The following is a 26,807-nucleotide window of genomic DNA, read 5'->3' as shown; positions in this document are numbered from 1 at the left end:
ACTGGGGCAAGTTCCTGGATCTCTCCAAGTTGCTTTGTCTGGAATATGGGGGAAGAATCCCTCTTTGGAAGGGCAGTTGAGGGATTCCGTCAGCAAACGGTGCTGAGCCCAGCAGGGGGCTTTCTGAGATGTGGCAGGAGCTTAGGTATTTGTTCCCTTTTTTCCAGCCAGCGCCTGGCCCCGTGTCTCCTCATGGCTGGGGCAGCAGCAGCGGGTCAGACCTCAGCTCTTCCCTCTTGCTTGGCTTGTGGAGGCTGGGGTCTGGTCCCCGCTCAGCCCTGCTTGCTGCTGGGCTAACAGAAGGGGCTCAAGAATGTGTGTGTGGGGGCCAGCCCCAGTGGCCAAGTGGTTAAGTTCAGTGCACTTTGCTTTGGTGGCCTGGGTTCAGTTCCAGGTGTGGACCTACACCACTTGGCTATCAGTGGCCATGCTGTGATGGCGGCTCACATAGAGAGTAGAAGAAGATTGGCAACAGATGTTAGCTCAGGGCAAATCTTCCCTAGCAATAAAAATAAAAATAAAAATAAAAATAAAAATAAAATATGTGAGAAATGGCCTGTGTGTTGGTGTTCCCCTCCCAGAACTCTCTCTCTGAGTTCCCAAATGTATTGGTCTGTTGAGCTGCCGTAACAAAATACCACAGACTGACTGGGTGGCGTAAACAACAGAAATGTATTTTCTCACAGTTCTGGAAGCTGGAATTCCAAGATAAAGGTGCCAGCAGAGTTGGTTTCTGGTGAGGCTTCTCTTCCTGAATGGCAGATGGCAGCCTTCTCGCTGTGTCCTCACATGGCCTTTCCTCTGTGCTCATGTGGGGAAGGGGGAAATCTCTGGTGGTCCCTCTTCTTATAGGGACACCAGTCCTATCGATTAGGGCCTCACCTGTATGACCTCATTTAACTTTAATTACTTCTTTCAAGGCCCTATCTCCAAATATAGTCACATTGGAGGTTAGGTTTTCAGTGTATGAATTTTGAGGGGATACAATTCAGTCCATACACCCAACGTCAAAGCCTGTCCTCTCCCCTCAAGAAGCTAAGAAGCTGGTGTCCTAAGGCAGGTAGGACCCTGGAGGAGTCTCTGCAATTCAAGGCGGTGGTACCCAGAGTGACGTACATCCTCCAGGGCCTTGGGGAGAGAGCTCCCCTCTGGCTGAGGTGACAGAGAGGAGGAGGCACAGAGGAGAGCACAGTTTGGGGGCATCTGGGCTGGGCCTTGATAAGAAGTCGTGGGTGGAAAGGGCGTCCCAGGCGCGGGGAAGTCTGGGCAGGCTTGGGGCCACGTGAAGAGCGTGCTGGGTCAGATCAGGTTGCCATCCCCACTTTCTCCTTCTTCTTTCTCCTGCTGTGGGTCCTTGGGGAGTGTATGTGCTGCCAGAAGTTCCTCAGGCTGAATTTGCTGTTAAAGTGAATTGCAACGTGGCAAAGGAGAGAGCTGTCTGGGGCAGCCACAGGAGGAATCCTGCAGCAACTGGAGCCCCTGTGTCGCAGCCGTGTGTCCAGATGGTGCCGGGGTTAGAGCTGCCAGCACCTGGAGCGGGCAGAGAGGGATGGCGAGGAGAACACGGGATCCTGGGAGTCTGGAGAGACCATGGAGAGGGTCACCGGGGATCCGAGAGTCAGGTTCCAGGACTGCTCGGATGTGATCGGGAAGGGAGACCAGCGAAGAATTGTGGAGGATCCTGGAGGACTCAAGGGACCCCAGAGAACCTGAGGAAGCTCCAGATGTTCTGAGGGACCTTCGAAGCTGAGGGCGTCAGAGGCACCAGGGGATTTGGGGGTCAGGACAAGAAGAGTTCAAGGGGGTTCAGGACCTCGTAGATCCTGGGGGCTGGAACTAGAGGTCTAGAGCAGGTGGGGAGATTTAAGGTTCCCACTTTCTCTCCTCCAGCAAGGTCTAGAGTGTAGACTTTGTGGCCGAGAAGGAGTCATGTCACGGCAGCCAGCCCTGCAGACTCCCTGGTGCAGCCCCGGAGGCCACAGTCCTCCCATGTGGTCTGAACATCACCCACGACCACCTGAAAGAGAAGGCAGGAAGCCCTGTAGATGCCTTGGGTCAGGCATCGTGCTGCGAGGGGCGCAGTGGACTTTCCATTTGACAGTTGAGTTAAACTGAGGCTAGGAGAAGTTAATTACCAATAACTCACTCAAGCAAACTGCGAAGTATGTTTAACAAAGATTCAGTTCAGGTCTGGCTCCAGAGGCAGCATTTTTTCCCTCTGCCCCTGCTGGTTTGTTATCATTAGTTCGTTGAGCACCTATTGAAAACCTATTATGTGCTGGAGTGTGTGATAGTTTCAAGGGCTAAAAAGATAAATAAGACATAAGGACAGGGGAGATACATAGGTCAACAAACCCGGGTAATTCAGAATGACAGGAGCTAAACTGGAATCATGGGGTCCAGAGGGGTGTACGAAGGAGTGGTCCCTTCCGCCTGGGATAAGGTTGCATGGGGGAGAGTGGTCAAGAAAAGCTTCAGAAAGGAGGTGGTAGTAGAGAGAGCTGGCTTAAAGGGTGAGCAGATGATCCTCAGGAGAAATGGGCAGGGAGGGGTGGAGGAGAGTGGAGGATGTTCTGGGTTGAAGGAGTGGAGTGAGGAAGGCGTGGAGACAGAGCTGCAGTGCCCTCTGGGGATGGCAAGGCTGTGAAGGGGCAGAGAGCTCGAGAGACGAAGCCAAGAGGTCAGCCTGCCTGGGAGCTTTGTTTTTAGCTGTTGGCACTGGGGAGCCATTGAGAGGCTTCCAGCAGGGAAGTGATGAGATCCGAGTTTCATCGATGGTGTCTTGTAGCACTGGTTCTTGTGCGGTGCCGAACCGCAAGGATCTGTCTACAAGCCTCTCGCCCAGTCGACAGTGTGCTCCTCCAGGGCAGAGCCTGACTTCTGCCTGTCTTCGTGACTCCTTCACCTACTGCAGGACCTATGGTACGCAGATGTTCAGCACATCGGTACGTGCTAAAGGCAGTTTGGTGCTGGGGCCAGACAATTGCACAAGCCGCCATCCCTGCCCATAGGACTGATGCCCATCCCTCTCCAGAGCCCTCTTCGCCCAGTGTGCGGCACCTACAACAGGATATGGCTGAACCTCAACTCTGCCTTTTATTAGTCATAGGACTTTGGGCAAGTTATTTCACTTCCTTAAGGCTCAGTTTCCTCACCTGTAAAATGTTGGCGATAGTATGAAGCCCTCCAGACTGTATGTGTGTTAGAGTGATGACAAGTGTAGACATGTGGGAGGTGCTCAACACATTTCAGCTATAAAGTTATAATAAATAATACCCACCATGTGTGCCGGTCACTTACTGATCGTCTCTCAGCTCGGATCCCTCCCGTCTTTTTTTTTAATAATTTAATTTAATATGTTTAATTTATTTTTTTTTCCTTTTTCTCCCCAAACCACCCCCCTCCAGTACATAGTTGTATATTCTTCGTTGTGGGTCCTTCTAGTTGTGGCATGTGGGACGCTGCCTCAGCGTGGTTTGATGAGCAGTGCCATGTCCGCGCCCAGGATTCGAACCAACGAAACACTGGGCTGCCCGCAGTGGAGCGTGCGAACCCAACCACTCGGCCACGGGGCCAGCCTAGATCCCTCCCTTCTATACTCTGCTCTGTAAGGCTGGGGCTGAAACTCTGCAAAGCACATTTGGCAGACTCCTTTGCCAGTGGGCTCTCTGTTAGGTTCTGTGGATAGGGAGGTCGGCTACTGGCAGACAGCGGAGGACTGGCTTCTTCCTGTCTGCTTCCTTTCAACGTTTATCTAGCACCCTGGGCAGCACTACCTCCCCCAAGATCTGGATCCCACCTCCGTGGGGAGCCCTCCCTGAGAGTCCAGACTCTGACAACTCACCTGCTTGTTCTCCCAGCCTGTGGCTGGGAGCTTCTTCCTGCAGTTCTCTCTGGCTTACTTAGTGTTCCCTTCTTGCTTCCATCCCGCCCACACCAGTAAAGCCAATTCCTTATATCCAATACTCCCTGTGGAAATACCTAGTGTGGTTCCTGTTTTCCTAAGGGAACTCTTGACACCAACATCATGGCTGTAATGGCAGCAGGTACTAGGTGGCTGTGGATGGTGCAGAGATCAGAAAGGGCCTGATTGAGGAGCCTCAGAGACCAAAGATGGGGCAGGGGATGGGGATAGATGGCAGGTCCCCACAGAGCACAGGCCAGGTGATGGGCAGCACAGTGCAAGCTGGCAGATAGGGGAGACTCTAGACTGACTGAAACATGGGGTTTGTATTGGGCTGGGGCGGATCATGATGCTGGAAAGGCAGGTTGCACCTAGAAGTGGAAGGCTTACATCCAGAGGGATGCAATAGAGATGAAGAAGGGCCTGAAGGGTAAGAGAGGACAGTTCAGCTTGCTCTCAGTCCTTGAGGCAGGGTCGGGTGGTGGAAGGGGCTGGACCTCCAGCAAGTGGCTATGTGACCTTACACAAACCATTTTGCCTCTCAGATCATTGATGCCATCCTCTCTAAAGTGGATTAAATATATATATATATATATATATAATACACACACACACACGCACACACGCTTTGGACATAGAAAGCTCTTTGCCCGCACAAGGAATTACTGATATTAGATGCTATTCTGAGTAGGTGGGGAAGAGCAGCTCTGGAAGAGGGGCTCACAGGAGCGGGGAGGGTATTTCCAGGCTGGGAAAGAGAGGAGGGTGGGAGCCCAGTGGGGAAGAATGTTGGGGGAGGACTCCAGGAGTGTAAGGGCCACAATCACACTGGGAGGAGAGGTTGGGCAGAGGGCAGGGGAAGGGAAGGAAAAGGAAGAAACGTTTGGATGACGGATGTGGCATGTCTGAGGAGTGAGGGGTGTGGGACCGCTGTAGGTGGGGGCTGGTCCTGCAGGATTGGGAGGGGAAGGGGCCCTCATTTGTTGTGGCCCCAAAGAAACTGCAAGCAGAGAGCCGTCGACCCAGAGAATCTCTGAGAAGAGTCTGCTTTTCTCTGCCTCTCGCCTGTTTTGTGTCTTCCCAGCTGCAAAACATCCTGAGGTTACAAAAACATGCTGTCAATCCTAAATTCACAAAAACTGACTTTGGCCCAGCCCAGACATGGAGGAAAAAATTTTCTTGGAGGATGTTTATGGGTCAGACCCTGCAGTACCCAACCAGGTAGAGAGAAGGCAGAGCCAGGGCCCTGGCAGGCTCCGACCTCAGCCATCCTGAGCCCAGGACCTTGACCATCTGGGCAAGAAGTCTCCTTTTAAAAGCAAACTGTTTGTTTTTCACTATATAAATAATGTATGTTCTTTAAAAGACATACAGAGAAAACACAATCAAGCAAAAACTGGATATAAATCATCCATAATTCCATCTCCCAGATGTATATTTACACTTCCAGATATTTTTCTGAGTTTGTACATGTAAGTGCAAAAACGGCATTTATATTATTTGTAACCTGCTCTTTTTGCTCTGCACTTGGTTGTGGCCATCTTTCCACAGCACTAAATGTACTTCTACAGCATCTTTTTAAATGATGTCACAATTAGATAATGAGGACCATAATTTGTATGGAGCTCTATCGCTTACAAAGCTCTTGGCATCCATCCCTTATTCCAGCCCTTGGCCTCCTGTGTGGAGGTCTCTCCCTTAGGAAATTCTGCTTCTAAAAGAGGCCGTCCTGCCTCCTTCCACCTGCACCTCCTACCCACCTTGGTCTACAGTCACCCTCATTCTTCCTGTTTTGGCAACAGTTGATTTCCACTCCAACTGCCATTTGGAGAGCTGGATGCTGGCTGGACCCCTCTCCTCCGTTTCCACTTCTTCTTGGCTGACCCAGCTGTCAACACTGTCCTTTTGTCCACACTCCTTCCTTCCTCTGACTCCCAGAGAGGAACAGGCCCCTGTCTCATTTTCTTGCAAATCCTTCTTCATAGTCTCAGAATTTCTTCCCCGCTGACACCCTGGTCTTCCATGCATCATTCATCCTTCTCCTCTGTCCCCCTGCACCTCTGCCCACACCCCGCCCCCCTGTTGAATTCTGCGTGAGGACCGGCCTGACACAACCTGAGAGGGTGGGAACCGGAGTGGCCCTCTGCTCCCTCAGGATGTGCCCCCCCTTCCTCTCCGGAAATGACCGAGCAGAAAGTCTCCTGTTGTTGCTCACAAGTGGGGAGGTGTGGGGACCAGACCCACAGAGAGCAAAGGGACAGGATGGGGTGTCCTCAAAACTTCCATTGCGTGTGTATGTAAGAGGTCTGTCTCCTGCCTGTCAGTGCCTCTCTCCCACACTCCCCTTTGTCTGTTTCTCCCTCTCCTCACTGCCTCCCCAGCACCGCCATCCTTTCCTGTGCTCCCTCTGTCTGACATCTGAGAACGGCCTTGGGGCTTGAGAGCTACAGCCACGGGGGGAGGGGAGTGGAGAGAGGCAGGAAGGAGTGTATTGTGCCCCTGAATAAGTGCCCCCTTATTTGCCTAGGATTTCCGCCAACATCTTTATCCTGGGAGTGCCTCCCTTCTGCTCACCCCCCTGCTTACCAGGCCCCTGTCTCTTCTCTCTCTCCTTCTGTGGTGGGAGTGATGAAGGTGAGGAGAGAAGCTCCTGGCCTGCTCAGTCCAGGACACCAGGCTGTTCAGGTGTCCTGCCTTTCCTGGGACCGAATGAGGGGCATGTCTGGGGCTGGAATATCTACTCAGTCAGCCAACATCCTGGGCAGGGGACTCCAGCTCCTGGCTTTGGAGAAGGCAAAAACCCCTGAGTTAGGGTAATCAGAGATCCAGGCCCGTGGGTCACCTCACCCCTCACCACAGCCACTCTGAGCACCTGCCCCATGGCCCTTAGGCCTCCTTTCGCTAGCAAGGACATCAAGCCTCTTAGCCCTGTGGCCCTTTGAGACCCTTACTTCAGGCAGGCATCGGGGGTACCTGAGGACTTGATCTCCGTCTCCTGACCATGTGCCTAGGGCTCACGAAGCACCCTCCCTTCTGACTCCATCCCAGCCCTACCAGCCTGGATTCCAGATTCCTGATTTGGCACACGTGCAGTGTCACCTGGATGGATAGTGCCACCCTAGTGTCCACTCACTACTGGTCCCTTTAGATGAGTGACCCAGAGGGGTTCCTGTTCATGGAAGGTGACCAGGAGAAGACTCAGGTGTTCAGACCCTCTGACTCCTGGGCAAAGATAAGGAGTGGGTAGGAGGTGCCAGCACACTGCCCATCAGTCTCACAGGGATCGGAGGAACCCAAACTGCCCTTCCCACCCCTGGGGGCAAGTGGCATGGTCTGAGGGGTTGTGCACAGGAGGCTCTGGCTGGAAGGAGGAAGACCTTTGCTACGGGGTGGTGGCCATGTCCTAATAGCTCGCTGTCCTCAGCCCCAGCTGAAGGTTTGAGAAGGCAAACAACTCGTGGACCAGGGGAGGAGCTTCCACAGCGTTGTTGACACCCGGCCAAGGGCAAGGTCCACAGTTTCTACCCCAGGGTTACCCCCTGGCTGGGCATCTAAGATCTAGAGCCCTGCCATCCAAGCTCCCTGGCACTTGGAGAAAGCATGGTGTTATGGGGCTGATCCGAGAGCAGGAGAGGGATACTAACCTCTCATGTCCTCAGACCCTGCTGTTCCTCCTACATGGTGACAGCCAGGAACCACCTTGGCTGCAGCCTTCTGCTCTGTAACCAGAGCCTAGAGGAGGAACTGTGAGTGTCCCAGATCGTCCTGCCTCCACCAAGGCCTGGCCCAGTGACATAGCCCACCTGACCTCAGACCACATCTACCCCCGTCCCAGGCCTCTGGGCCTCTCACCATGGAGGACTCGATTCTGTCCTCCCTACCCCACAAAGATGCATTGGTTGGTCCTGAGCTTGGAGGGGGTGGGACATGAGACCCATAGCTGTCAGCATCCCTTTGCTCATGTGGGGAACTTGTCAAGAGGACACATGGACAGGCCCAAGAGGATGGATGGTAAAATAATTCTTTGATGCTAATCTGTCTCCACTCCATTTCCTTCCCTTCCTAGCCAGCTGCAGGTTATTTTGTCTAGAATTCTGCTTGAATCTAGAGGAAAAGAGGAAATAAAAAAGGGGGTTTTTGGACTCTCTCTTTTAGTCATTGCATTTACCCTTCTGCCTCTGTGGTAGGCGCCCATCACTCCCTCCCCAGGTCAACCTGTTGTCTGTCTCTAGCTGTCTCTGAAAGAGCACGTATTTCTTCCCTCCACAAAGCTTCCTTGTATAGTTGGGAAGTCCTCCTGAAGTCTAACTCCCATCTCGCTTGCTACTTGCTAAATCCAGTTCTTCTCTAGCACATGGATCGCAGGAGAGTTTGTCTTCAGGCATCCCTACATCCTTCTCCAAAAAGTTCTTCTGAGCCAGCCACCACCTGCTTATCTTTGGAGGTGGAGTGCAGACAGCATTTCTCTGAAGCCCTCTTTTCTTTGACTCCCAGTCCCTTCCTTAAGCCCTCCACATCCAGACGGCCAGCGCTTCCTGAGCATGCAATGTCCAGGACTTTGGAGGTTAGAGGGCATGGGTGCTGGGGAGAGGGCTTGACCCCACTGCTGCCCTCCAGGCCTGTGCAAGCACAGGTATGCCTGTGTGCTCAGTGTGAGTGTGTGGGTCTCAGATCTAGGGCTTCTGTGTGGAGTCCCTCCTCCCTTCCACTCTGCCGGAGGCTTGTCCGAGACCGGCAACACAGGGAGAAGAGCACAGCCTCCTCGACTCTTTTCTCCCTTAGTTGTAGTTCCACAAGAAACCATTAGGGGTCACTGTTGCTTCAGCCACCAATGACAGGCAAGGGGTGCTGGGGCAGGTGGTCCTTGCTGCCCACCCTGACCCTGTCAGGGTAGTGTATATGGGTTGTAATTGCTATCATAGAGATGGCCTCACACAGACTCATGCCCACTCCACTCAGGCCCTGCCCTAAGGAGCTGTGGTTTGCGGGGCAGCTGCTGGAGTGAGCAAGCATGTTTGCAAGTGCAAATCTCCCCAGACCCTGGGTGTGAGCAGCTTGTGGCAGAGCACGGCGGCACGGGAGCTCCGGCCCCAAGGACCTGGATGCAGAAAACACTGGTATAGGATGCTAAAAAGCCCTGAGCCATGACCAGCCCCTTCTGCTGCCACCTCCTTCACCAAGGTTTTAAGTCATTCATCTGTAACTCTCCCCTTCAAATGCCCTGATGGCACTGGCACAGGAGCCTGCAAGTGGACTCCGCTGTGTTCCCTGAACATGCCTCCAGGGCATCTCTGCTCCTGGGAAGGAACAACCATAGGGAGCCAGACACACAGACTCTGCTCTGATGTGTGTCCCTTGCCTTGGCTGGGTGGCATCCAGCACGGACTGGTGTTGTCATCAGGGCCCCTCCCCCACCCCATGTTCTGCCCAGCTCAAGTCTGTGCTGTGATATCCCAGGAAATGTCTGCCCTGTGGATACAGCGAGAGACAACCTAAAGATGAGGTGTGGGAGATAGTCGGTGAGGCTGGGAGGACAGTACAAAGCCGCCCTGCCCGGCTCAACCACTTCTGGCCGCCTGAGCAGCAGATAAGAGCAGGACTGTCCAGCTTCACTGCCATGGCAACCCTGGCTGCTCAGGTCCTCATGGAGGTGGTGTTTGACAGCAGTGTATTTATCCTGTATCACCGCCTCAGGGTCACCACCTCAAGTCCCCAAGGAGGGAGGGAGGAAGTTCATCCAGTGTTAACACCATGTAGATGGAGAGATAATGGGCTGCCCGGGACCAGGGTACAAACAGACTCGGCATTTATTGTGCCTTCTCCAGTCTTCCCATGAGAGGCAGGGGGTGGGGGGCAGGAGTGAGGGCAGGGAGGAAGCAAGGCTCTTAGAGCCTTAATAATCCAAGGGTACGAGGGAGGTTGAGGGGAAGAGACTGGGAGATGGGGTGAATCACTCCAAGGGATGCCCCTGGAGAAGAGGAATGAGGAGCACCAGGCTGGGGGCCCTGGGTGTGGCAAAGGAGAGGAAGAGGTGAGGGTAGGCCTACAGGGCCAGGCTGGGGACCCGCTCACCTAGGTCCCTGCTTCTCCCCACCACCTGGTGCATGGGGCCGAGGGGAGGAGGTGAAACACAGTGGTAAGAAAGGCAGTCATGGGGACACCCCATCCCCAGCACCCCAAACAGGGGCAGAGAGGTTTCCAGGCTGATTCTGGTTGCTCATCTGGTTTCAAGTGTGTTGATGGCCTCAGATGTCCACAGGAGACCCAAGCTGAGGGTGGCATTCCCTGGACTCTGCCTCCGGGGCGGGCAGGCCTGTCTTCCTAGCCTGAGTAGGGTCTCTCACTCCGAGGGCCAGGACATCTCATCCGTGGTCTGCTCTCTACTCCTTCTGCTGTGACCTTGCTTACTTTCTCATGGAGAACTCAGACTCTTGAGAAAATCTTCCCTGCGTGAGTCTGCCCTGACCCCCTCAGTCTTTCCTGCTCCTACTTTCTGCCTCACCCTCGGCCACCCCCTACCCTGTCTGAGAGTGGGGTAGGGGTGTGAATGTCTGCACATCTCAAGGCCCCGAAGTTCAGGTCCCTTACTCTCTGCCCATGGGAGACCCATCAGCCAGGGAAGGGGGTCCCCTCAGTGCCCTGGACCCCCATTTTGGGGGCTGCAGTTTGAGGAAGCCCCTTTTGGGGTTGGCAGGGAGTCGGGCTCTACATCGGTGGGCAGCAGGGAAGCCTGGCCCCCGCGGCACTCGGGGCTGTAATAGAAGGAGAGGAGGCGGAAGGAGGGCCGCAGCTCCCCCTGTATGCTGTCCAGGATGTGGGTGAAGGTTGGGCGCAGGCGCGGGTTCTGTTGCCAGCAGCGGCTCATCAGCTCCTGCCTGGAGGGGTGGGGCAGTATCAGAGGAATCCAGGACCACCCCCCACAACGCTCCCAACTGAGAGTGGGGGGAGGGGTCATGGGGGATTATGTCTGGGCGGGTCACCGGGGAGTGAATGAGGGTTGTGGTGGGGATTTAGAACTGGAGGGCTCAGAGCTGGCCATCAGTGGAAGTAAAGCATCAGAGGAGGTAGGCCAGAATCCTGGTGCGGGAGGCAGGTGTGGGCAGAGCCGGGATGAGGAAAGGGCAGGCTGGGGTGACTCACAGCTGAAGCGGGCAGCTCTCCAGCTCCTCCAGGACCCCGCCATCCATGACAAACTTGAGCACCTGCTCGTTGGATAAGCCCTGGTAGGGCTGTTCAGCCAGGGTCACGATCTCCCAGAGCACCACGCCGAAGGACCTGGAGGACACGTAGGAGGGCCTGAGCCCGGCACGCTGCACGCTGCTCAGGGCACCCTGAAGGGGTGCACCCAGACCTCCTCCCTAGACCCTGCCCCACATCCCCTGAGCCCTCTGCTCCAGCCAGGCCCCACCAGACATCCGAGTGGGTAGTGAAGATTCCATCTTTGAGGGACTCGGGGGCCATCCAGCGCACAGGCAGCAGCCCCTTCCCACCCTTGCGGTAATAGTCTGTCTCATACACGTCTCGAGTCATCCCGAAGTCTGGAAAGTAAGGGTGGCTGGGTGTGAGGCAGAGCGCCACACACCAGCTCCTGCCCCAGGAATGCTTCTCCCAACCCTCTCCACCTCCATAGTCTCCAAGAATCCTGGAACGTGCAGGCTCCAAGGACCTCAGAGATCATCCCAGCCAAACCCCTCTGCCCTTGGATGACGAGACTGAGATCCAGGGCGCGGAGCTTTGCTGAAGTTCTCACAGGCTCACAGGGACAGAGCAATGGGCTAGCCTCGATCTCCTGAGGCCTAGCTGGGGAGAGTCTCTCCGCTCCTCAGGCTGCCCTCACCCGCCTGGTACCCTCTGTACCCCCAATCTTGACGGTGAAGTCCTGGGACACCATGCAGTTTCGGGCTGCCAGATCTCGGTGCACAAACTTGTTGGCAGCAAGGTAGGCCATGCCATCTGCAATCTCACCAGCCATCTGGATCATATCTCCCAGTGCCGGCCGTGGGAGCCCAGGGTTGTTCTAGAGCCAAGACAGGAGCTGGTGAAGACGGAGCCTAGAGGCTGGACTCCTACCCAAGGATTACCCCCCAAAACTGTGCTGAAGTCTTCTCTAACTCCCCAGTCCCTTGGTCCAGGGTCTTCCTGGTCCCCACCTCTGCCTCGGGCCGCAAAGATCGAAGATGGCTCTTGAGGTCCCCACGGGTCATTAACTCCATGATGACCAGAGTTGGCTGGCCCTGAGATACCACACCCAGGAGACGCACCTGGGACGGACAAAGAGCCTGGTTGCAGGTCTACTCAGCCCCCTTGACCCACCTGGTCAAAACCTTGACCTGCTGTGGTCACAACCTGACCCAGACACCAACACTGACCCTAACCCCAACCATGACCATAACCCTAATCCTGACTTAACAATGACCCTGACCCTAACCCATGACCTTGATCATATCTGACTATCATCTCAATCTTCATGATTGACCCAACTCTGACCTTGATCCCAATGATAACCCTAATAATTATCTGGACACTCAATATTGACCCCTAGGCATGACCAATCTGAGCCCAGCCATGATTCTACCGTGGCCTTGCCAGGACCCTGTTCTGACTCTAACCACAAGCATGACATTTCCCCAATTAGGATTCTAACCACAGTCCCAACCCTGACCTTGAGGTGCCCTGGTCCCATCCCTGACCCTATCTCTCTTACCACATGACCTAATTATGACCCTGATAATGCCCCTGACCCTGTCTTACCACATGGTGACACTTGAATGCCTTCATGACAGAGGCTTCCTTGAGGAACTCAATGCGTTCCCGTGGGCTGGCCAGCTCATTCACTGTCTTCAGGGCCACGGGCGTGGACTCCTCTCCAGCCTCAAGTCCTTGTGCCAGCCCCTCATATACCATCCCGAAAGAGCCCTGGCCCAGTTCTCGGATTATGGAGATCTGCTTCCGAGGTACCTCCCACTCGTCAGGGATGTACACTGAGAGGAGGTGGGGGTCAAGAGGCAAGGCTACTGCTCTCTGTCACGCCTCCACCCACTTCTCTCTTCTTCTGAAGGGGTCGGGTCCCAAGGCTGCCTTCTCCAAGAAGGTCTCCTGGAAGTCTGCCTCTCCTCCCCTCCCGGCTCCCTTTCTCACAGCACCTGTCCACCCATCCCCAGACCTACTATCAGAGGCACTGAAATACTCCGGATTCACAGAGGTGTACAGGGTGCTGTTTCTGCAATGGGAGGAAAGAGCGTCAGGCTGCAAGGTCCTCGGGAAGGAGCAATGTCAGAGGACAAGGAAGAGGGAGTTGCAAGGAGAAGGGAAATAACTGACTACACCCCCAGCCCTGATCAGGGTGACCCCTGGGAAGCCCTAAGCACTTTCCAAACTGGTCTTGGTCTTAGTCCTGGGATCTGGGATCTGATGGGCTGGGAATAAGGAGGCCAGGAGTAGAGGGGCTCCTCCCCCCTCAGCTAGTTCTTAGAAACAAGCTAATCAAAGCCTTGCCCCCACTTCCCTCTTGCATTCAGCCCCGGGGGGATCTGACATCAGGCATCTGAGGACATATCCTGAGGTCTCCTGCCTCTCCCCTTGCTATGGTAGAACCAGCTTCATTTTTTCTCAGGCCAAGAGTGCGGTGACCGATAGTCCTAGTGTGCCCAGATTGAGGCGTTTCCCAGTATGTGAGACTTTTACTGCTAAAGTCAGGAAAGTACCAGGCAAACCAGGATGAGGTGGTCACCCTAGCTGAAAGGTATGTCCCCTCCATGCTGCCCCCAGGGGAAGAATTACTGCTTCTAAGGAAGTCCTTTCTGCTGTCTTATCTACTTTTCTCCTACTACACTGACCTTGTGATGAGGGCGCAGGGAGAGGAGGGGGTTGGGAACTGGTGGGACTTGTCATCACCTCTTCTTCCCATAGAAGAAACCAAGGGCAGCAAGAATGATGAGCAGCATGAGCCCCACAGGGGTGAGAGTGAGAAGGACGTGCAGACTCCCGGAGTCTTCCTCCTCTGGCGGTCAGAGGACAGGGTCAGCAGGCAACAGAGGGTAGGGTCAACGAAAGAGGAGCCAGGGGGTAGAGGACGCTTCCCTTTCCACAGTGGGGAAATGGGGAGGGATGGGGTGGAGGGGTCTGTGGTTTCTACAATGGGAGATGTGGCTGGGGACCCAGGTGGGGCTGTTTGGGAGTATAGGGCTGGGACAGAGGCCATGTATACCTGGGCCAAGGATGTAGAAAGCAACACTCTCTGTCCAGGACCCATTGCCAGCCAGTGAAGTTGCCCGAACTCTGGCAGAATAGTTTCCGGGGGGCAGCAGGGCCAGCTGGACCCCCCCAAACTTGGCATATCGCAGGCGGGACACGCACAGTACTGTGGCCTCCTGAGGGCAACATAGAACAGCTGGCTGGGAATAGGATGGAGGCACAATTTGGGGCAGGGTTAGGGGTCCCCCGGGGTACCTACCTCCCCTAAGCGGCGGTACTTGATTTCATACTTGAGGATGAGTCCGTTGGGGTCCGGTGGCTCCAGCCAGCGCAGGAGGACACTGCTTTTGCTGGCCACCTCCCAGACCACCTTCCCTGGGATTCCATCCGCCTCTCCTGCAGGAGAGGGCATCAAGCAGCCCAGCCACAAGTATTTCCTCTTCCCTCCATGTTCAAACCCAAGGGGGCTAAACCGGGGGGTTTGAGGAAGCTCTGGGATTATGGGGGACTGGGAGGGGAGAGCGAAGCGAGGCTCTGGAGTTAGCGCGAGGTCAAACTCGCTAGTTGGAGCACTAATTAATTAGGGTCGTTGGCGTCAGTGGCGGGGGTAGAAGGTGAGGGGCGTCACCTACTGTGGGGCATGGTGCGCGCGAAGACGAAGGTGGCCGCGCTGCAGCCCACGGTGTGCGCCGCGTGGTTACAGGCGTGGATGTCGATCCTGTATTCCGTGAAGTGGCGCAGGCCACTCAGCACCGCTCGCTCCCGGGGTACTTTGTCCTCCTGGATCTCAAAATCTGAGCTGTTCCCCCCAAGCCTGAGGGCCCCCACGGCCCGGCGGTGCCGCCCTGAGTCCCTGTGGAAGGCCCGAGTCAGAGCCAGGGCCCGGCCCCAGGACCCCACCCCTCAGCCCCGGCCCCGCCACCGCTTACATTTGAGGGCTCTCGTTGATGGACGTCACCTTCCAAGGGGATCTGGGGAAGCCAGGGAGGGCCCTGTCAAGCCCGTCCGGAACGCTCCCCAACGCGCTAAGCGGCGGCGAGCGGCCTCCAAACCCACCCACAACCCAGGCCCCGCCCACAAAGCCCCACCTCCAGCAAGACCCCCACCCTCATGGCCCCGCCCATCCGGCCCGTCCGGCCCGCGTGCTCCTAGCCGCACTTGGGGATGGTGATAGCGTTGTGTAGAAAGTTTTCAAACTTCTTCTGGAACGAGGCCTCTTGCGCTTCCAGCGGTGGCAGGACCTGCCCAGGAGGTGGGTGCTGGCAAGGGCAGCAGCCGGGCTCCATCTCGGCCTCGAGTTCCCCATCTTCGCGGTCGAAGCGGGGATCGTTGTTGCTGGTGGGCAGCCGCAAGCCTGGCGCGGCGGCGGGGAAGGAAGTAGTTAGACGGCCAGCGCCCGCGGCCTGGGGCGCCCCAAACCCTCTGGCTCGCGCCTCCTCCCTGCGCACCACGGTGGCAGTAGTCATTGAGGTAGAGGTCGCCGTCCTCTGCCAGACGCTGCCACAGCACCAGGTAGTAGGTGATGTTCCCGTTGCGCTGGGTCGGTGGCTTCCAGCGCACCAGCAGGTGGGAGGAGGAGTTGGACGTGGAGATGACGTCCTGGGGCACCGTGGGCGCTGAGGGTGTGAGTAGGGTACAACTGAGGTGCCACGGATCCGCCTTTCAAATACTGTCTGGTAACGGGCACCTCTCTCTGGGGTCTGACATTCCCTTCTCCTGAGAAATAGGTGACCCTCAACCTCCCCTTCTTAGAACTCAGCATTTTGTCCTTCTCTTGTCCCCCAAAGGCCCTTGAATTGTCTCAATCGTTCCCCCTGTGCTCTCCCACCCACAGCCTCCCTAGGACCTAGGCGATGCCTCCTCTTCCTTCTAGGACTCAAGCAGCTGGCCTGCTAGCCTTGGTGAACCAGGTGTTCAGTGACCCAGCTTCTCTATTTCTGGTGTGGGTTTCCCCGTTCTCACTAGGACCCAGGCATCTAGCTCCCATCCCCTTCGAAGGCTTCAGCCTACCCGCAGGCAGGGTTCGCAGGTAGACAATGGGGCTCTGGGCTCCTTGGTGGGGGCTATCCTCAGCAGTGGTCAGCGTGATGGCCCGCACAAACACTGCATACTGCGTCCAGGGCTTAAGAGGGGCGAGGGTCACCCCTGGCTCCTGGGTACGGCTTAGGGGCAGCTCCACATCCAGCAGATTCCAGCTCTGGGTCCCACAGGCATCTGGACCTACGTGCTCCGTGGCATTCTGGAATGGACTGAATACCCCATCCCTGGAGCTGAGGGGCAGCTCAGCCTTATCCCCAGTTACTAGCACCCCCCTCCTCTCTGAATCACTCCAAGACTGTCATTGTCATTCTTTTTCCGGTACACACAAGGGCATCCAGAAGCAGGTATGGGTCTGCCCTCTGGGGCAGGTAGCCTGTGGGCATGACACACTCACTGAGTGGGTCTGCTCAGAGCTGGAATCGAGCCAGGATCCCCAGTATCTGTCTCTGAGGGAACGCAGCCACAGCCACACTGCAAGGAATGATGTTAGGGGAGCTTCCTGAAGGACCTCTAAGTTTCTCTGCCTTTTGAGCCCAGAGGCAGCTGTGTATAGTTGTGCAGATTGTGAGCTGCACAAGCCAGGGGTTACCATTTACGTTGCAGTCCATGTTAGCGCTCCTCAAAGTGTGGTCCGTGGACCAGAAGATTCAGCATTACCAGGAAGCTTGTTAGAAATGCACATTCCTGGTTCCTACCCAGGACTAATTGAATCAGAATCAGTGGGGGAGGGCCCCAGGAATCTGTATTTAACAAACTGTCCAGCTCCCCCATGCTGGACACCTTCACCTACCGCTGAGGCCTAGGAGAACCTTGGCCATACGAGCAGGCCTCCCACCATTGACTTCCCTCCTTCCTCCAGGCCAGGCCCTGTGCTAGTGGGCAACTAAGACCTCTCGATTTTAATTCATAGGAAAAGCTTCTAAGCCAGGAGGCTCCCATCTTTTATCTACCACAGAGGGGGAGAACTCCTCACTCCTGCCCTCCAGCTTGCCATCCCAAATCCATCTCTCTCCTCTAAGGATTTCCATTTTTGATTCCTAGCCATACTTTTGGAGAAGTCTTGTGGTCTAACCACTCTCCCTCCTGCTATGGTCAGTACACTCTCTCCAAAGCAAAGAGCAGCCAGTCTTTGGCTGTCCCTGTTCCCTCGCTTCCTCAGGCTTTAATGAAATGCTGGCAAAGCTGTGCATAAAACTGGCCAAATTAGTGGGTACTTCCCAGACCGCTGCTGGGGCAGGAGCATGTGGTCAGTACAGAGCATTAGCATAGTGAATTGAAGTTTAATTATCCCAGCCATCCCAGCGGGGCGCCTCTCCTGGGCTCTCTGAAGCCCTGATTGCCCTCTCCGTTTCACTGGGTGAAGTGAAATGTAGAGGGATGAAGAAGGTGAGAGGAAAGCCAGATATAGACCCTACAAGGGAGTGCGACTTAGGGGTCCTGGCTTCCTGGCTCTCCACAGCCCCGCGACGTTCTGCCCTTACCTGCCTGCTGTCGTGAATTAAGTGGCGGGGTCTGATTCGGACCCTGCTGCCATTCTGGCCCCGCCCCCGCCCCGCCCCGCTCTGGCCCCGCCCCCGGTACTCACGACTCCTTGTAGTACACTATGAAGCTTAGTAGGTCGCGAGCCTCCAGCGGCTCGTAGCGCTCCCAGCGCAGCAAGATGCGGTCGGCCTTCGTCACGTTGGACACGAAGCGCAGGGTACGAGTCTGGCCTGGGCGGGGCGAGGGGAGAACCCTGCTCTCAACTGCGCAGTCACCCCCTTGAGCCGCCTACTTCCAAGCCCCTACCCTGACCCCGCAGCATCCCACCCCAACACGGCCTCTGAAGAGAACTGATCACGTTGTCCCCATCAAGCGCCCCCTCCCACCCGGGGGCGTGTCCGGTGTGTTTCAGTGTGTGTGAACGTCTGCGTGTGTGCGCGTCTGGGTGTTTCCTGCCGTCGCGTCTCTCGTTCGCGCGCGAGTGCGCTCGCTGCTCTGCGGTTGGGGTGTCGGGCCTCACAGGCGGCGCGGTCTCCGTTGGTGCGGGGGTTGATCTCGGCCTTGTTTTGCCGTCCTCGCGTGCCGGTCACCTCCTCCAAGCGGTAGATGTGCTCCAAGCAGAGGCGTGGGTTGAAGGCGAAGTAGATCTTGCCCACGGGAATGGTGAGCCCAGCAGCCACCCAGGAGCCCAGCTGCTGCAGGTTCTGGTTGTCCAGCACATACAGAGTGTAGTTCCTGGGGGAGGCCAGGGACCTTGCTCTGCACGGGAGGTGGGGGCAGGGGGTCGGGAGGGGTGCCTCATAGGCTTCTCCTGGAGGGGCTGTGCTGGGAGCACAGGGGAGGAGGGGCGCTTGGCAGCCCACTCACGCCCAGCATACATGGGCCATTCATACACACCCACTCTGTGTCACTGACCAAGAGTGTAATGTCTGGCGAGTCACCCACATTCTGCATCTTTTCCTCATCAGTGAAATGGGGTCGGCAGTTTCTCTGCCTCCCTCCTTCCCTCATCTCACATTAACTAGGCACCTGCTATGTGCCAGCCTCAGTCCTGCCTTTAGGAACATGGGGAGGAGTGGGACTCAGTCTGGGGCTATGCCTCTTCTGTTGAAGAGGCTGGAGTGTGGGCACTCCTGGGGGTACATGGCAATGTGCCAGGAGACATGAGAAACCACTTGGCTGGATGGTAATTTAAAACATTATTTTGAAAAATCCTGGCTACATTATGGGTAGGCCTTGGCTGGCAGGCAGTAGGAATGGGTTTCAAACCCACACAGTCTTGCTCTGCAGCTGAGAGGATCACGTGATAGTTATAGCCAACCCATAGAGTTATATGTTACTATAATTTATATAGTATGTAATGCATTCCAAGCACTGTTTTAAGGGCTTTATACATAACAACTTAACTAATACTCACAACAGCCCTAAGAAATAAGTAGTGTGTACTTATTACCCCATTTTACAGATGAGAAAAGTGAGGACCAGAGAAGTTAAGTAACCTACCTAGAGTCACACAGCTAGTAAGTAGCAGAGCTGGTTTCAGAACCCATGCTCTTCACCACTGTTTTGGGAGTGTTGGGGAGGAGATGTGATAGAGGGAACTGGTCAGAGGCCTGTTTCTGACCCCTTACCCATCCACCATGGCATCCCCCCGGATTAGTTTCAGGTTCTTGAAAAAGCCCAGGGACACGAGGGCAAAGGAGTGCTTGATTTTGAGGAAGCCGGTGATGGTCTCCACCAGGCCCAGGCTGCGCTGCAGCTCCTGTTCCAGGTTGTCTAGGGGATGGGAAGACAGGGCTGGAGCAGGGGCAGGGAAAGTGATGGGTCCACAGGGTGAGGGGGCTGCATGGGGGCCCAGGGAAGGGGGGCCCTCAGGGCTGGGATGGTGGGCCATGGAAAGTGGTGCTTTAGCTTGGTCATTGTAAGGGGCGTGGCTGGGAGGAAGGGTGTGGCCAGGGGAGAGGCACGCCCCTGAGGAAGGTACTAACAGCCCTGGCGAAGATTGAGGATGAGGCTCCCCTCCACGTGGGTGCAGCCCACCAGATCCTGTGCCGCCTGGACAGAGTCGATGGTCTTGGTGCCCACCTTGCACTCTTTGGGGCACAGCCCCTCGCACTTGTGGCAGAATATGCTAGCAGGGGCAAGCAGAGGGTGTGGTGTGAGCCCTGGACCAGTGTGGGTCTCCTCACTGCTCCAAGGGTGCCCCCCACCCACCCAACACTCACCTGCTGCCATTACTGGTGAAGCCTGGGGGGCACTGGGCCAGGCAGCTGCCCTGGTGGATGCCAAAGGTGGAGGCACGGCCGGGCACAGAGCGCAGGCTGGCACAGCGCTGGGCCGTGACGCAGCGCCAGGATTCATGCTGGTAGGTGCCTGGAGGGCAGGTCCGGTGGCAGGCGCCCTGGAAGTAGAGATGGCGGCAGGCGACGCAGGCACGAGGGTCTTCCGGCCGGCTGCAGCCCCCCAGGCATTCGATGTGGCAGCACTCACCCCGAGCTGTGCAGGCCAGACCACGGGGACAGGGGCACACTGTGGACAGAGTGCTGCATTAGACCTGACCCACGACTCCTTGGTCCTGGCCCCGCCCCCTCCTCCTGGGATAAGGCTCTTAGCCTGCTCCCAAACCCCTCCCGTTCTGATGACACTGGTTGCCTACTCTGTTTTCCTTAGACAGGGGCTCTTGAGGACAAGGACCATGGCCCTTTTCTGTGGCTCCCCACCTCCCACAGTGTCTGGTCAGGGGTGTCAGAACTCAGGACAGAGCAGTGACCTTGTCCATCAGGGCTGCTGCTCCCCAGCCTGCTGTCCTGTCTAGGCCTGGTGCCCAGATCATCACTGGGCATGGTGCCAGGGCGAGCCAGCCAGCTTCTCCCGAGCAGCTAGCCCTGGGGCAAGGTGGGCCTGGGAGTGTGTGGAAACAGGCGCCACCACTGGTCATTTCACCCAGGCCCCTGCCCATACCTCCTCCCCTTTAGTGCCCTGCCCTGGGCAGGAGGCGGCCCCAAGCAGCAGTGGGTGGGTTTGGGGCTGGGGGCCTAGTGGCCTGGGAGCTCTGCACAGTGGCAGCTGGATGTCTGTGGGAGCGATGCGGGTGGTGGGGGTCAGCCGGGGCATGTTGACACTATACACGAGAGGGGACTGGTGGCAGCTGTGTTTACAGCCAACAGGGAGGCATCGGGACGTGGGGCCCAGCGGATACAGCAGGGGTCTGGTTACTCTTCTGCCCTGAGGCGGAGGCATTTGGGTGAGGGGGGCTGACTTCCAGGAGCTGTGTGGAAAGAGCCCCATGTTGGGAGACCCCAGATCTGCTCCCAGCCTCTGAATGGTCTTCCTTCCCTCCCCCATAACTTTCACTTCCTCCACCAACCACCCCTCCTTATTCCACTCCTCCCACTCCTCTTCTCCACTCCAGTCCTCGGGTTCCTCTCCATGCATCTTACTTCTTTTTTTTTTTTTTTTTTTTTTTTTTTAAGATTTTATTTTTTCCTTTTTCTCCCCAAAGCCCCCCGGTACATAGTTGTGTATTCTTCATTGTGGGTTCTTCTAGTTGTGGCATGTGGGACGCTGCCTCAGCGTGGTCTGATGAGCAGTGCCATGTCCGCGCCCAGGATTCGAACCAACGAAACACTGGGCCGCCTGCAGCGGAGCGCGCGAACTTAACCACTCGGCCACGGGGCCAGCCCCCCCATGCATCTTACTTCTTAAAGAAGATCCCGCCTCACATTTTCGTCCTCACCTATCCTGTCGTTCGTCTGTCACTTCCTCCTTTCTCTTCCCACCCGCTCCCAACCTCCCCGTTACCATATCACCCGCCGAGCCTGGACCACCTGCGCTGTGGCCACTTTCATCAGGAACACAGAACAGCTACCATGGCCCAGGCACCACTCTAATGCTTTACAGAGTAGCTCATTCCTCATAACAAGCCTATGATCATTTTACAGGTGAGGAAACCGAGGCACAGGTAGGCTAACTGAACACAGCCAGTGAGTAGTGGAGCTGAGATTTGAACCCCGGCCGTCTGGCTTTGCACTTAACCACTGCCGTATACTGCTTCTTGTGCTGCCGCCTCGTATCCACTCACACCTACCCTCTCCCCCACGCCCACCTGGTGCCTGTCCTTTACTTCCGCCATGACCACCTGACGCTGTCTTTTGCCTACCCCTTGACTGCTTCACGCCACACCAGTTATTTAACTTTTCCGAGCCTCAGTTTCCTCATCTGTGAAACAGGAATAGCAATAGTACCTGCCTCATAGGGTAAGTGAGGATTAAAGTAAACACTGGCGGCAAAGTACTGACCCACACCGTCCTGTGGCTACCCTGTCCTCTCTGTGCCCCCCAGTCGTGCTCTGTGCCAGTGCCCACCTCTCTGGCAGTGGCTGGAGGTCCAGCACCTGTAGTCGGTGTGCCCGCTGAAGGTGGTCCTGGCACAGGGTTCGCCAGAGGCACCCAGCACGCCGGGGCATACGTCGGCACACTCCTCACCCAGCTTGTTGCCCACGATGTGGTTGGCGCCAGGTGAAGGCTGCAGCAGGCCCCAGTCAATGGTGGAGAGGTGGCAGAGCTCCTGGTTCTTCTCCACACGCACAGCCCCACGCAGCACGGCCCCCAGCGCCGGCAGCCCCACGTCACGCAGGTGAGGCATCTCGAAGATGACCAGCGCGTAGCCCAGGAAGAGGCGGGCACCGCGGATGACTGCTAGGTTGGGGAAGAGGTCACGCAGGCTCTCCAGGCCATAGACACGGAAGAGGAGCAGGTAGTCGGTGATCTGGGTGAGGCGCGGGAAGCTGAGGCCACGGAAGTCCTCGCCTGTGGCTGTGAACAGGAGCAGGATCTGCAGGTGGCCCTCTACCACACTGCAGTTCTCCAGCCGCCGCAGCTCTGCCACCTCTGAGCGGATGTCCAGGCTGGGGCACACTGTGGGCACACACGGCAGGCAGCTGTCAGGGCAGCCTGGTCCAAGCACTCCATCCCACCCTGGCAGCTTTGGAGGAAGAGGACCACATTGGGAGTGGGACATTGAGGGGGAACCGGGCTCTGCTGTGGGTGTGGGGTGCCCTCCTCCCTGGGCCTCCGAAGCCATACCTGCAGCTTGCAGGATCTCTCCCAGATGAGCCAACACGGACAAAAATGAGCTCTGGACCTTCCCTCCCAAACCCACTTCCCCTTCTCATTGACTGCAAATTCCTTCTTGCAGTCAGACTCCAGATCTAAAGGCATCCTCACCTCCTTTCCTTCTCTCACCCCCCACACCCCGTGGGCTCTGTCTTTAAAATAGATCCAGAATCCAGCCACTCGGCACCACCGTCACTGCTTCATCATCATCTTCCCCTGGCTTTACAGTAGCAACCCCCCTACTTCCGCCCTTGTCCCCTCTGTGGTCTGTTCTCCACTCTAGCCAGAGTGATCTCGAAACACAAGCTGGATCATGTTCCTCCACTGCCCATTCCCCCGCAATGGCCTCCATCTCCCTGATATAAATCCAAAGTCCTCAACGCCGCCTACAAGCCCTCTGCAGCCTCTCGGACTCCAGCCCCTTTCTCTCTCTCCTTCAGCCACACTGACCTCTTTGCTGTTCCTCAAACAAGCCAGCCAAGCTTTGCTTGGTGTCTTTGCACCTTCTGTTCCCTCTGGCTAGAACACTCTTCCCTCTAAATGGCTCCCTCTCCTCCTTGAAGTCTTTGCTCAAATGTCACCTCCTCAATGTGGCCTTCCCTGACCATCCTAGTTAAAATGACACCGCCCCCGACTTCCTCCTTTATTTTTCTCCATAATTCTTTTTTGTTAAAGATTGGCCCTAAGCTAACATCTCTTGCCAATCTTCTTTTTGTTTTTTTTTTCTTCTTCTCCTGAGGCCCCCCAGTACATAGTTGTATATTTAGCTGTAGGTCCTTCTGGTTGTGGCATGTGAGATGCCGCCCCAGCGTGGCTTGATGAGCGGTGCTATGTCCGCGCCCAGGATCCAAACTGGTAAAACCCTGGGCCGCCAAAGCGAAGTGTGGGAACTTAATTAACCACTTGACCACTGGCCCCTCTCCATAATTCTTAACACTGGATAATATATAACTTACTCATTTATTTTGTTTACTGTAAGCTCCAGAAGGGCAGGGATCTTTGTATAATTCATCGCTGTATCCTCGGTGCCTGGTACAATGCCTGGCACAAAATTGGCGCTCAATAAATATTTGATGAATGAATGAATGAATGAATTCTGTAACTGGGAGGCAGTAGTCTGAGCTTCATGCCTTCCACTTCTCTCCCAGGCCAAAGGGAGCTAGGTGCCTGGTCCCTGCATTTGTTTTACTCTCACAGGGACATTCTGTGGCTCCTCAATGCCAAAAGTTCAAGCTTAGGCTCCTCAGCCTGATGTTCTGGGAGTTGATAAACTGGTCCCCACTAATATCTCCAGCTCCAGAAGGGTTCCTCGGCCTCGTAACAACCTCAGCTCTTGTCCTGCAAGCTGCAGGGCCAGCTCCCCCTTCCCTGACCCTCTGATGTTGAGTTAATCACTTCCCCTTCGGGCTCGGCAGCACTTAGTCCAGCACCCACACCAGAACACCTGGGGCATCTCCCCAACATTGCCATCTATATCTCTGTCATCCCCTCCAAGGAGGGATCTCCTGAGGGTGAGGCCCTTGTTAGTCAGCTCTGCATCCCCCCGCACTTAGGGACTGTGGGTTCAGTCGATGGACGTCTAGATCCCAAGTCCACTCCTCCCTTGGGGACCTGAGTGTGTCTGGTTTCTTCAGACCCCTGGCCCCAGCCCCACTTCCCTTTCTCTCCCCAGGGCACCTAGGACCATTCCCCTAAGTGGGCTGGATACCTGGTCCCTGCACTCACTTGCTCCCAAGGATACCTTCTATGGCTCCCACTGTGGGACAGTCAAGTCTGAATTCTTCAGCTTGCCATTCAAGTCCTGCCAACCTCTCCAGCCTCTACCCTCTCCCTTCCCACCTAGCCCTCCAGCAACATGGCACACATTACACATCCCTAGACCCATCCTCTGATGGTTAAGAGGCGGGTGGGCAGGCAAAGCTGGCTCCCTGGGCTTACTCCACACTTTCCCTCTGTTGTCATTCATGGTCCTGGGCTTGGCTCTGCCCAGCAACTGTGTGTGTGTGTCTGAGCACATGCACACACACGCACACACACAAAAGAGAGGGAGGAAGAATGAGAAAACACTTCTAGCCCCTCCAGGCGCAGGCCAATCAGGCTCTGCGAGGCAGATGGGGGTTCTCTCAGGCGCCCACATGCCACTTCCCATCATGCCCCTGCCTCGCTAGGGCTCCCCTGATGGGAGTCATTTGGAAAAACAAATCTACGACCTTCACAGATTAACCCCTGCCTCCCCTCAGGACACAGCCCTGTGCAGAGCTGCACTGGGAACGGGACATCTGGGTCCCTGACCAAACACCAGCCTCCCTCCCCCTCAGGGACATGCTCCTGTCCTGACGACGGTGCTCAGGGCTGGCATCTGCTGTGCCCTGTCCTGTCACAGCCCTGGAGGAGGGGAGGGTGTGTGAGGGAGGGCTGGGCCTTGCAGGCAGTGCCTCTGTGATGAGCACCCTTCAGGGCACCCCCTACCCCAACCCATCACATCACTCCTCTGTCTCTGTAGGAGGCGGAGACTGCCCTGCCCCTGCAAGCTCCCAGTCTGGGGGCGTCACAGGACCCCTCCGGCAGGCACAAAGCACTGGATTCCTGAGCTCTGTGTGGAAGCGAATGGTGGCATTGCAGAGGGGACATCTGTTCATCCTGCCCCTTTTGAATCTTCCACCCTCAGCTTTTTTTCTTCTCCCCGCCAAGCCCCCAGCACCCCCATGAGGGCCACTTAATCTACATGATCCTCCCCAGAAACCCCACACATGGGAAGTGTCTAACATAGGGCACTAATGAAAAGCAGCCCCCCACCCCAGTGGATGGGCCCTAAGGGTGGGGGACACAGGACAGGGGCCTGGAGGCAGGAGCTTAGGACCCAGTCTAGCCTGACCTCTCAGTTCTCTGAACCTGTTTCCTGTCTGCACCATGGGTTCAGTTACCCAATGGTGCCAAGTTCTCAGCCACCTGTCTGGCTCCTGACCCCTTGCCATTCAGTGGCTCTAGAAATGACCTGTAAGACTCCCCCGCTCATATTGGTTCTCATTCAGGCTTCACTGGGATTACAGTCTCACAAGCAGGAATGGAGGACAGGTATTCATCCCTCTGTTTCAAGGTCCTTTTCAACTCCCAGGGAACTGAGAGTAAAACACCCTTATGTGGGGCACTCACTGCTGTCCCTGGTGGGAAATCCTTGTGAGAGCTAACCCCAGTCTTCACACTGCAGCAGGGAAATAGGTGTGTTCTGGCTGGAAGGGAGACGGGGCTCCAGGAGACAATGCTGGGCACTCACCCTCCAGTGCATCCAGGCCAAATCCCAAGGAGAGGAGGATCACAAGCAGGCATGCCACCCACGGCCACAGACTGGGCACTGCCATTGTCCTGGCCCTGCCTTGTGCCCAGTCCTGGCTCTCCTCCAGATGTCTCAGGGCAGGAGAAGGGTCTGACATGCCCTATGGGACATGGAGACCAGGCTTCAGAGGGGAGGGGAAGGGGCTGGGCAGAGCCACGAGGAATCCCACACAGAGATGGCAGGAGACAGAAAAAAGGAGTGGCAGCCACAGAGACACAAAGCAGTGACAGGCAGCTGGAGACAGAGAACCCAGAGAAGAGAAATGGGGACAGAGGTGCAGACAGCGACAGGGAGAGACTCAGAGGGGCCTCCAGAGGGAGAAAGTCACACAGGGTGCAGAGCAAAAGGCAGGCCAAGAAGCGGCCAACCCCGAGGGCAGGGCGAGCGGAAGCCGGGAGCGTGCCGAGGAGAGCAGCTGGGGTCCCGGGGAACGGGACTCGCAGGGGAGGGTCTCCCCGGATCCCTCGGGGCGCGCTCGGCTCCCGGGCGCCCGCTCGCTGCGCTCTCTCCCGGGGCCGCACGCAGGGGCCGCGCCCAGCTCCCGCCCTCCCCGCCCCCAGACCGAACGGATTGGTCTGCTGGGACCTCTCGGTTCTCCCCGCCCCTCCCGCCAAGCCAAAATATTTAGCCTGACAACTGAGGGGGATAGGTCTGTTGGGGAAATAAGGCCAAAATACAGGGGGATGGTAGGCCAAGAACCGAGCTCCCCCCAACCCCGCGGTGGCTGCAGTGGGTCCTC

The 26,807-nt window shown here is 56.4% G+C and overlaps 1 protein-coding gene across 1 annotated transcript; it reads right to left on the bottom strand.

Annotated features, from left to right (window-relative positions):
* Positions 1-9,695: 9,695 nt before the first annotated feature.
* On the bottom strand, positions 9,696-26,556 carry INSRR (insulin receptor related receptor). Its single transcript, XM_023640975.2, has 22 exons — positions 26,009-26,556; positions 21,985-22,536; positions 19,846-20,149; positions 19,609-19,751; positions 19,252-19,396; positions 18,141-18,355; positions 17,724-17,850; positions 16,109-16,347; positions 15,547-15,714; positions 15,257-15,452; positions 15,028-15,069; positions 14,731-14,951; positions 14,358-14,494; positions 14,112-14,274; positions 13,799-13,904; positions 13,072-13,124; positions 12,656-12,885; positions 12,055-12,165; positions 11,762-11,921; positions 11,313-11,442; positions 11,045-11,179; positions 9,696-10,779 (listed from the first exon to the last, which is right to left on the bottom strand). Exons 1-22 carry the CDS (start codon positions 26,163-26,165, stop codon positions 10,536-10,538), a joined length of 3,978 nt encoding a protein of 1,325 aa, XP_023496743.1. The 5' UTR covers positions 26,166-26,556; the 3' UTR covers positions 9,696-10,535.
* Positions 26,557-26,807: the final 251 nt, after the last annotated feature.

This window comes from Equus caballus, chromosome 5 (assembly GCF_041296265.1).
Source record: "Equus caballus isolate H_3958 breed thoroughbred chromosome 5, TB-T2T, whole genome shotgun sequence".
In the NCBI taxonomy this organism is placed as follows: domain Eukaryota; kingdom Metazoa; phylum Chordata; class Mammalia; order Perissodactyla; family Equidae; genus Equus; species Equus caballus.
This window is presented reverse-complemented; position numbering and strand designations above follow the sequence as displayed.

What these genes read in the sequence shown, in the direction of transcription:
- INSRR (XM_023640975.2), bottom strand. Translation starts at nt 26,165, where the DNA reads ATGTCAGACCCTTCTCCTGCCCTGAGACATCTGGAGGAGAGCCAGGAC. An exon ending in CTCCAGCCACTGCCAGAGAG is followed by an intron (nt 20,150 to 21,984) that starts GTGGGCACTGGC and finishes CTCTGTCCACAG; the next exon opens with TGTGCCCCTGTCCCCGTGGT. An exon ending in CTTCACCGTCAAGATTGGGG is followed by an intron (nt 11,443 to 11,761) that starts GTACAGAGGGTA and finishes CTTACTTTCCAG; the next exon opens with ACTTCGGGATGACTCGAGAC.